Source organism: Octopus bimaculoides, chromosome 5 (genome assembly GCF_001194135.2).
Source record: "Octopus bimaculoides isolate UCB-OBI-ISO-001 chromosome 5, ASM119413v2, whole genome shotgun sequence".
Taxonomy (NCBI): Eukaryota; Metazoa; Mollusca; class Cephalopoda; order Octopoda; family Octopodidae; genus Octopus; species Octopus bimaculoides.
In genome coordinates this window covers 9,440,871-9,451,915 of record NC_068985.1, presented here as the reverse complement: position 1 = coordinate 9,451,915, position 11,045 = coordinate 9,440,871, and the positions used below count along the sequence as shown (strand labels likewise).

The 11,045-nt window shown below is 37.8% G+C and overlaps 1 protein-coding gene across 1 annotated transcript in view; it reads left to right on the top strand.

Annotated features, from left to right (window-relative positions):
* The window catches only part of LOC106877294 (WD repeat and FYVE domain-containing protein 3), a 293,546-nt gene that overhangs the window by 232,032 nt on the left and 50,469 nt on the right, over positions 1–11,045 (top strand). The window contains exons 28-36 of the mRNA XM_052968010.1: positions 187–377; positions 2,482–2,634; positions 3,103–3,176; positions 4,219–4,380; positions 5,862–5,977; positions 6,271–6,382; positions 7,180–7,397; positions 8,315–8,496; positions 10,117–10,260. Of these exons, the coding sequence (XP_052823970.1) occupies positions 187–377; positions 2,482–2,634; positions 3,103–3,176; positions 4,219–4,380; positions 5,862–5,977; positions 6,271–6,382; positions 7,180–7,397; positions 8,315–8,496; positions 10,117–10,260 (1,352 nt within the window). The remainder of the gene's footprint in view (positions 1–186; positions 378–2,481; positions 2,635–3,102; positions 3,177–4,218; positions 4,381–5,861; positions 5,978–6,270; positions 6,383–7,179; positions 7,398–8,314; positions 8,497–10,116; positions 10,261–11,045) is intronic.

The window sequence follows — 11,045 nt, the reverse complement described above, 5'->3', positions numbered from 1 at the left end:
ACACAGTCCAACCCCACCATCCCTATACATCCCATCCCACCGCACCCCACCCCTTAGACCCCCACCCTTGCTTCCCTCACTCTCTCCTCCCCTACACCACACCACCACACCATACCACATCACACCATCCTGCACACAAGATGTTTGATTCTCATGTTGCTTCTATTATTCTCGTTCTCTCTGAAGGTGTTCGGACATTTTGTCCAAGACCAGTTGCCAAGATGCTGGAAAATGTTGGAGGTACTGGGGCTTTACTCGGTCTTATCGCAATGGCCACCGATGTTGAGGGTCTGTATGCAGCCGTAAAAGCATTAGTCTGCGTTGTGCGCAGTAACAAATCCTCTATGTGGGATATGGACAGAATACGCGGTTATCAGGTAAAACAGCATTTCATTTTCTCCCATTTTCTCATCCACATCTCTTACTTGTATCTTCTTTCATATTTTTATTCTTTTCCTTTATTCATTTTTGTTATTGCAGATTTATTTCCCTTTGAAGTCGGGTGGGGGCAACATAAATGGCTAGCCTCCTTTCTTGAAAAAATTTCAGGCCTTGTGCCTTTAGTAGAAAAGATTAAAATTATGAGGCTGCGAGCTGGCAGAAACGTTAGCATACCGGACGAAATGCTTAGCGGTATTTCGTCTGCCGCTACGTTCTGAGTTCAAATTCCACCGAGGTCGACTTTGCCTTTCATCCTTTCAGGGTCAAGTACCAGTTACACACTGGGGTCAATATAATCGACTCCATCCATTTGTCTGTCCTTGTTTGTCCCCTCTGTGTGTAGCCTCTTGTGAGCAATAAAAAAATAAGAAAAGATTAAAATTATGATAATTATTATTATGATTATTATTATGGAGGCAGGAAGCTGGCACAATCGTTAGCGTGCTGGATGAAATGCTTAGTGGTATTTCACCCATCGCTGAGTTCAAATTCCACTGAGGTTGACTTTGCCTTTCATACTTTTGGAGGTCAATAAGTTAAGTACCAGTTGAACACTGGGGTCGACCTAATTGAGTATTCCCCTCGCCAAATGTCAGGCTTTGTGCCTATAGTAGAAAGGATTATTATTATTGCTGTTGTTAAAGTGATGAGCTGGCAGAATTGTTAGAGCACTGAGCAAAATGCTTAGTGGTATTTTGTCCATCCTTATGTTCTGAGTTCAGATTCTGCCGAGGTTGACTTCGCCTTTCATCCTTTCAGAGTCGATAAATTAAGTACCAGTGGAATACTGAGGACAACTTAATCGACCTAACCCTTCCCCCAAAATTTCAGGCTTTGCGCCTGTAGTAGAAAGGATTATTATTATTATTATTAAGGAGGTGAGCTGGCAGAATTGTTAGCATGCTGGGCGAAATGCTTAGCGGTATTTTGTCTGTCACTATGTTCTGAGTTCAAATTCCGCTGGGGTTGACTTTACTTTTCATCCTTTTGGGGTCAATTAGATAAGTATCAGTTCCGCACTGGGGTCAGTGTAATTGACTTAATCCCCTCCCTCAAGCTGCCCTTGTGCCAAAAATTTGAAATCATCATCATCATCATTATTATTATTATTATTATTATTATTATTATTATTAAGGTGGTGAGCTGCCACAATCGTTAGCACATCAAAGAAAATGCTTAGTGGCATTTCACCTGTCTTTACATTCTGAATTTGCGTTCCACCAAAGTCGGCTTTGCCTTTCATCCTATAGTGGTAGACGAAATATATACCAGCTGTGTACTGGGGTCGCTGTAATCAATTATCCCCTTCTCTCAAATTTCAAACCTTGTGCCTATCGTAGAAAATATTATCAATTATTGTTTACAATTGTTTTCTAAGTCGAATGGTCAAATCTTTCCCATAAATTGTCTTGTATTAAATTTTGTAATTTATTGCCTCTGGTGTAATGAAAAACAATTTTAATTCACATGTTTAGAATTCAAAGCACGATGCTAATACTTGATAAAATATTATTCACTCTTGTAGTGTTATTTCTTTAATAAATTCAATAATAAAGATTTATTTCCATATTTCCGGTTGCTTCTCCATCTCCATTTTAAATTGTAAATATGAGGGGTTAATGAAAAGTTCTGAGCTTTCAGGGCTTTGGAGCCTTGAAGTCTTGTACCATGTTTTGTTTTTTAGAGGCTCAAGACTTTTCATGCACCCCTCGTAATGTAGTTTACACAAAAAAACAAAAAGTTGAGTTTATTCTTTTATAAATTTATTCTACTTTACTTAATAAATAAAAAGCTAAAGATTCAGGAAGCTATTAGGAGTCTGTGTTGAGAAAAAACATGAACAAACTTTAGAAATTTGTGTAAGTTCATTTGCTATAAAGAAATGGAAACATTGAAACTTTAAGCAGAATCCTTCTTCAATGAAATAAAAGCATATTCTTCTAATAACTCATCTGAGATGACTAAACATTGGACTATGCTGTGTGTCAACCAAAATTCTTGTCTGTCTTAATGTATTTTTTCTTTTCTCTCTCTTTCTAGACTTTGTCAATGTTGTACAAAAAGAAACGTCATTTGTTGAACAGTCACATCTTACATCTGACCTTCTCATTGGTGGGAACTGTGGATAGTGGGCGAGAAAGTTCTGTGATTCCAAACAGATCAGCATTTGAGGACCTTCTCTGTGATCTCGAGGTGAGTATTGTAAAATCTGCTTGGTCAGTACGAGTGTTTGAAGATGCATATTTGTGCGCTTAAGGAGAAGTCAGACAATGAATAAAATTCATTTTAAGTATTCTGTAAAAACCTGTCTTGCTATGGAGAATTACATGTGAATTTATATTTGGTAATCTATACATATCTGATTACCATACAGGATCATCAAAGGTCATCACAGCAAGAATATATGATGGTTGTGAGGATTCTAGTTGTATGTTGTGTATATTCTATGGTGGAGGCGCAGTGGACTAGTGGTTAGGGCAGCAGACTCATGGTCGTAGGATCGTGGTTTCAATTCCCCGACCGGGTGTTGTGAGTGTTTATTGAGCGAAAACACCCAAAGCTCCACGTAACTCCGGCGAGGGGTGCTGGCAAACCTTGCTGCACTATTTCAACACAACGTTCTCTCACTCTTTCTGCATATTTGATAATTTTTATTTACAGGTTTGGCATGAAGCACCTGGAGACTTACAGAAATCTCTCTATGAACATTTCTATGAATTACTCACTGAATCAAGGTATAGAACATAAATATTTCTCATATTTTTTCTCTCATTTCTTAATGAATAATTAAAAAAAATTGTTTAAGTATTATATTTTGCAAAAGTCCCTGCTACTTCTCTTTTGCCTCAAACCAGATGTTTTTGGCCTTTGTCCAATTCCTTGGATCATTTGAGGAATATATATACATACTGGTGTCAGGCAAATGGCATCTGTGCTGATGGCATGTAAAAGCACCCATTACACTTTCGGGGTGGTTGATGTATTGGAAGGGCATCCGGCCAAATCAGATTGGAGTCTGGTGCAGCTCTCCACCCCAGACCAGACCGTCCAACCCATGCCAGCATGGACAAAGAGATGTTAAATTATGATGATGATGATGAGGAGGAGGAGGATATATATATAGGTAACATTAACATGAGAGATGCTTTGCCCCATGTGGCAACTGCAGGAGCTGCTCAGTTGTTTTGCAAGCTCTTCTAAATCTATTACAATCCTGGAAACCCCTCCATATCATCAGCAGGTATCTCGAGGTCACAAATGTTTCATCCATTGGCCTGTATGCTTTTCCTTAGTAGGGCAGCGAAGGCTGAGCTAGTCTTCACTTATGGAAGGGTTCCACTTGTGATCTCTTATCAACCTTAGCCTCTTTGAGTTGGAATCAGCTGCTGTGCCTAATTCCTTGATGGCTTTCTTCAGTTTTCTGGGTTCCAAATCTGTCTTGTGCAAGAAATAGCTCACTGATCTATTTGGAAATGTGTAACATCAGCCAACTTCAATGGGTAACAAGGCTGCATGCCATCTCTTGAGAAGGGCCTCATTAACCAAGTGCTGATATTTGTGTTTTTTTTTTATTCTGATGGGAAATATTGAGTCTACTCTCCTAGGGGACTCTTTTCATGTGTATATATATATATATATATATATATATATATATATATATTTTACTGTTTTAATATTTAGTACTTTGTACTTTTTTGATTTTTATTATAGGTCTTTTTAGTGTATTTACTTATTAAATTTTTCTATATGTGATTTCACTATTGTTTCTCTCCTCAGTGACTTTAAAAGTAACTTATATTTGATGAGAGAAGTGGGGTTAGTGCCCCGTCTTCTTCACATCCTCAAGGACCACAAGCTGTCGCAACAAACCACCCAAACAATTGCAAGTGTTATTTCTGTGCTATTACAAGGAGCATCAGATTCAAACTCCCTTCTCAGGTCAGTATTATCATTATTATTATTATTATTATTATTATCATTTTCATTGGCATCTTCTTTCAATTCTGTTTCCATTTCTTGCTGAGTGTCTCCCTGACACCTAGGGCAAAGAAACTTACTGTATACATTGGTAGGCCATTAAAACAAGCAGACCAGATTGTTCATTTACAGAGTCATGTGACAGAGAAAAAGGGGGAAAACAGAGAGAAAAGTAAATAAATAAAATAAAGGGGGGAAAAAAGGAAAGAAAATTCACATTGACAACGCTCATCTCAATACATGTGACATACCAGTTGAGACAATCTTTTGCACTTCCTGCATGGATGGCAATCCAGGGATCATTCTTAAATAATTTTCACTTCCTCTTTTGATCATTCCAAGTGCTTCTACAATCACTGGTTTTGTAACCATCCTGAGATGCCACATTTCGATGAGCAGATCTTTATATTTTCTGAGCTTATCAAATACTTTTGCCAAAATATTATGGTCACTATTATTTTTATTATTATTATTATTGATGATTTAACTTAGGTTTGTTCTTATTCCTGGTAGAATTTATGTGGGTGGCAGATTATTATTATTATTATTATTATTATTATTATTATTATTATTATCATTATTATTATTATTATTATTATTATTTATACATTCTGTCATCTGTAAATATATTCTGGCAAGTCGGTATTAGTCATGAAGTGGTGGTCATATATTTATTATTTGGTCAATTAATCTTTCTCTATAAATATATGTGCCTGTGCATGCATGTATGTATGTATGTTTTCACACACACATACACACATGCGGGGTGACAGTGATAAGCAGTGATGTGTGTCACAACAAACCTGTTACCCTTTCAAACACGCTTGTGGTATATTCGAACCCATAAGACAGCCATTCACTGTGTTTTGTCATGGAGAAAATTTCTCACTGTAGACAAATATGTGTAAATACACTGAGTCAGCTCACAGTGCTCCCTAACCAGACTGTTGGATGCCTGCATTCCAGAATGGTTATCTCCTCTTCAGCTACAGAGACCAGAAGGTAGGGGCTCTGTAGTTTCTCTATTAAGCGCTTCACTGTAAATAGAATAAAAGGTGACAATGCTAAGCAGTGATGTCTTTTAACCAGACTAAGAAGCTGTTGTGTATAAGCAGTGATGGTGGAGGCACATGGCTTAGTGGTTAGGGTGTCAGCATCATGATCGTAAGATTGTGGTTTCAATTCCTGGACCAGGCGACGCGTTGTGTTCTTGAGCAAAACACTTCATTTCACGTTGCTCCAGTCGACTAAGCTGGCAAAAATGAGTAACGTTGCGATGGACAGGTGTCCCGTCCAGCTGGGGAATGCATACGCCATTGAAACTGGGAAACCGGGCCCATGAGCCTGGCTAGGCTTTAAAAGGGCGCATTTATTTTTATCATAAGCAGTGATGCTTATGGATTCAGAATTAATAATGATTCTCAAAACTTTTGTTTTTGTAGGCTTGGACAATTTCTTGTTTCTACCATTCCACATTTTTCTGCAAGTGAAAAGGGGATAAAAGTGAATGGTGTCAATTCTGCCTCCTGTGATGTGGAAAGTCCTGAGGAGCGACCAGGTATGTTACCTATATTAGTCTTTTATATCATATATTATTCATCTTTCGTTTCACAGTTCTTTCCTCCAGTGCATAACATATTCAAAAGTATCGTAGCATATAGTCTGGAGAGTGGCCACGATATATTATTACTGACATTTGTGTTCCATATTTAGACTTGGATTTCTCCTTTGTTTCATATGCAACAGGTACATATATTTGTGCTTCACATGTAGTTGATGTGTTTTTTAATGAAAATGGTTGCATTAGTAATTGAAGTCGTTATTTAGTAAATTAATCTATTTTGTTTCCAGATGGTATTGAATTCTGTGATAGTCCTTCATATCACAACATCCGGCTCCGAAATAATTGCCTTGAACTCCTGCTCAAGTTACTCAGCCAAGGAAGTCAAGGATATAACTATGTGTAAGTAACACAGTTTTATGCTTAAGTGACTCAGTTATGCTTAAGTGACTCAGTTATGCTTAAGTGACTCAGTTATGCTTAAGGGACTCAGTTGTGCTTAAGTGACTCAGTTATGCTTAAGGGACTCAGATGTGCTTAAGGGACTCAGTTGTGCTTAATGGACTCAATTGTGCTTAAGTGACTCAGTAATGCTTAAGTGACTCAGTTATGCTTAAGTGACTCAGTTATGCTTAAGTGTCTCAGTTATGCTAAAGTGACTCAGTTATGTTGAAGTGACTCATGCTTAAGTGACTCATTTATGCTTAAGTGACTCAGTAATGCTTAAGTGACTCAGTAATGCTTAAGTGGCTCATTTATGTTGAAGTGACTCATTTATGTTGAAGTGACTCATTTATGTTCAAGTGACTCATGTATGTGACCTGGTTATGTGTATATGACTTGATTATGTGTATTTCACTCAATTATGCATATGTGACTCGGTTATTTTTAAGTGACTCAGTTATGTGTATGTGACTCAATTGTGTGTATGCAACTCAGTTGTGCTTAACTGACTCAGATATGTGTAAGTGACTCAGTTATGTGCTCATTAGTTATATGGATATGCATATTCGTGTAACTTACATATCCACTCATCATTTCTCTTTCCCTCCTCCTTCCCCTGTCTGCTGTATCATTATACCATGAATGTCTTTAACCATTTATTATTATTATCATTATTATTATTATTATTACACTTTCCACTGCACTTATTTCTTCTCCAGTTCTGTAATAACTTGTTCTCTGTTTGTCTTTTACAGTATGGCAGAGGAAATTGACAGGGTTCTTGGCTTTGACTGGATCCTATTGTTTATGCAAAGCCATCTACACCGCAGTACTGTGATACTGGCACTTCGCATCCTAATCCTGATGCTACGAAATGGTGTCTTGATGCAGAGATTCCGTGAGGGAGGCCATGGTGGAGGCTGGCTTGATGAAACCGAAACTGTACTTAAGAGTCAAATGAGTATAATGCTGGGTAAGTGGTATCAATGATGGTTTTTCTCTTCATTTGTTCGTCTGACATCTGGGGTTTTTTTTCCATGCTTGTATGGGTTTGGCCAGAGAGTTATTTGAGATAGGAGTTTGGATGGTGTCTTTTCCATGCCACTCGCCACTGACACAGGGAGCCAGTTTGGGGCACTGGCATCGACCACATTTGGATGGTGCTTTTTATGTGCCACTGGCATGGGGAGCCAGTCGAGTGGCACTGGTATCAACCCATGCTTGAATGGTGCTTATTATGTGCCACCAGCACAGGTGCCAGTCACGCGGCGCTGGCATTGGCCACAACTGCAATTTCCATTTTGGTTTTTATATATATATATGTGTGTGTGTGTGTGTATATACACATGCACACACACACACACAAACACACATTCACACACACACACACACACACACACACACACACACACACACACACACAATTATATATATTTTTTTACTTGTTTCAGTCATGTGACTGTGGCCATGCTGGAGCACCGCCTTTAGTCGAGCAAATCGACCCCAGGACTTATTCTTTGTAAGCCTAGTACTTATTCTATCGGTTCTCTTTTGCCGAACTGCTAAGTTACGGGGACGTAAACACACCAGCATCGGTTATCAAGCGATGTTAGGGGACAAACACACACACACACACATATACACAAACGCACACATAAATATATATATATAATAGGCTTCTTTCAGTTTCCGTCTACCAAATCCACTCACAAGGCATTGGTCGGCCTGAGGCTATAGTAGAAGACACTTGCCCAAGGTGCCACGCAGTGGGACTGAATCCGGAACCATGTGGTTGGTAAGCAAGCTACTTACCAAACAGCCACTCCTGTGCCTATTTATATATGAATAATTAAAAAGTATATTTATCGATATTTTCTTTTCTTATTTTAGGACTGAATGTTAGTGGAAACAAGAATCAAAAACGAGAAATAAACACAGATGTCTGCCATGTTCCTGGTTTCTTGGCGCTACAGTGGATCCTGCCCTACCACAACAACGTGTGTGAGGTTTACTTCCTTCTGATGGCTCTGTTGCTTGGTCAGCGAGTCAACGAATTCCCTCCTGACATACAGGTCAGTTTGATTTGTTTTTCAACCATCTTTCAGTCTCTTTGTTGTTTGCTTTGAAATATATGAAGATGAGTCTTTTACATCGTTAATGAAACTATTTAATTAGGCATCTTGTTATTGATTTAATATTTTCCTCTTTGCTTCTCTGGTGCCGTATCTTCAGGAAGTAAATGCTTATTCAGTTTGTGGAACATTATTCATTTGGCCATGTCTTAACCCTTTAGAATTCAAATTACTCTGTCAAACATAATTCTTATTTATTCATATTGTTTCAAATTAATCATACTTTAATCTTGTAGCTTAAAGATTTCAACGATGTGATAATTCATTTTTAGAATGACATTGTTGGGTAGGTGTGATAAGCCAGATCTGGTTGGCTTGAACATACAGTAGTTAGAATATTTGGGCCAGATTTGGCTGGATTAAATGCTAAAGGGTTAAGATTAATTTTTAATTTGGTATCTCTTGTTTTCTTGGTATCTCTAGATATGGACTTTGATGATAAAAAAAAATAATTTAAAAATAAATAATAGTGAACTTATTGTAAACAGTGCTCTGGTGCAGTACAACATATGAGAAAAAAGTTGCCAAAACTGCATGAGAATAGTTCATCGGATAAAGCACAAGAAGTGAATGAGTCGTTAAAAAAGAAAGGGTGGGGTTGGGATATCAGGTGTATCGTTCATGAATTTCAAGAAGCATGGAAGTTTTGAAGGTTGTAGTGTCCCAACAGCTAACAGCTGATGCAGGCAGGGCCGTTGCTAAGCCCCTGCAACCCTGGCAATCGCAGGGGACCTCTGTGGTTGAGGGGCCTCATGATGAAATCAAAGTACATAGATGAGTCATCTATTTACTTTGGTTAAGATGTTGAACAAAAATTAAATTATGTTAACTGAAATTTTCAAGAAATAAAATGGTAATACATTGTACCTGCAAAAGTTCTTGTAAAAATATTACATTGTACCACGAACATGTCCCAGACTTTGTAGATTGTCTATGATATCTATTGAACACGAACTTAGCACTCAGCTTGATTATTCTGAACTGATCGATGATTTTGCAAAGTGAAAAGTGTGCCATGTGTCTTTGAAAGTTGCCTGGATTATAAAAATGCTCTTTTATTCATATCTGGAAGTTTTACTTATTGAAATTTGTAATAGACCTAAATAAATTTAACTTGTTGTAACTTTAAAGATGTTCTTTAGGATAACGTGAAATATTGAACTTCAGATAGAATAAAATAAAAAGTGTGTAGATTATGAATTTTGATTGAAGGGATGGGTCCTCAAAACAGCATACTGCAGGGGGCCTCTAAAAGTCATGCACAGAGCTGGATGTGGGTAGTTTATTCCATGCTTCAGCAATTCTGAGCATGAAAAAAAATGTTTCTGAAAGTCATGGGTGCTGTGTTGTTTCTTGACTTTGTAAGCATATCCACAAGCATTAGAGGTACGGAATTTAAAAAGATGCCCGAGATTGGTTGTTGGAAAGATGAAGGTTAATCTTGTGGGTGTTTACCAAGTCAATTGGTGTTTTTCACTTGATGTCACAGAGCATCAGAGAAACACTTTAATTAGCAGATGTCACATTGTTCATTGAAGTTTATTTCTTTGTCTCTTTTAGCTCAATCTTGACGCTGTTTGGACAGTGATCTTTGGTGTTCCTGCCAGCAAACCAGTCTCTATGGCAACCAAAGAGAGTAAGATTGAAGTATGCCTCGAAGCATCATTGGTAATATTGTCCATGATTCGATCCATGTTAAATGAGGTAAACATTCTTCTGTTTCAATTCCTTTATCTTTTTCCTTTCTAATTTCTCATCATATTCTTCATCTTTCACTCAATTTATCTGATTTCATTAGCTTACTGTTACATGTGTCTTATATATAATGAATCTGAACTCTATCCTGATTGGATAATTTGATATCCAATGAAAACAGAATATTGCTTTTTGTTCTATATAAAACATAAAACAAACACAAACATTATTATTCAATTTTCAAAACTCCACTTAGCATTTACTGACCCAGGGAACACTTAGGCCAAAACATTGTTCTGGTCAGCAAATCCTAGTCCAGTGGAAATTGACAAAAAGTGGAAGTAAATGATTGACCCCTTAAAGGGTTTTATTTATGCGGTGGGATTGTAAATAAGGTTGAGAGTTGTAGTGGATTTCATTGGGTATTTCATGTACTGGTTAGAGTTTTTAAAATGTTCAGCTTGGGAAGAAAAGATGGTGCAAGACCATGGACAATTGTGAGGTACTGTGCTGACATCTATCCAACCCACACCTGCATCGGAAAAGAGATTAGAATAATGGGGATATTAAATCTCTCTCTCTTTTTTTCTCTCTCTCTCACTCACACTCTCTCACGCTTTCTCTCTCTCATCCTTTCCCTCCCTTTCTCTTTTTCTCTTACTCTTTTCTCTCTTACTCTTTTCTTTTTTCTCATTCTCTCCCCCTCCCTCTCTCTCTCCCTACTCTCTCTCTCTCCCTACTCTCTCTCTCCCTACTCTCTCTCTCCCTACTCTCTCTCCCTACTCTCTCTCTCT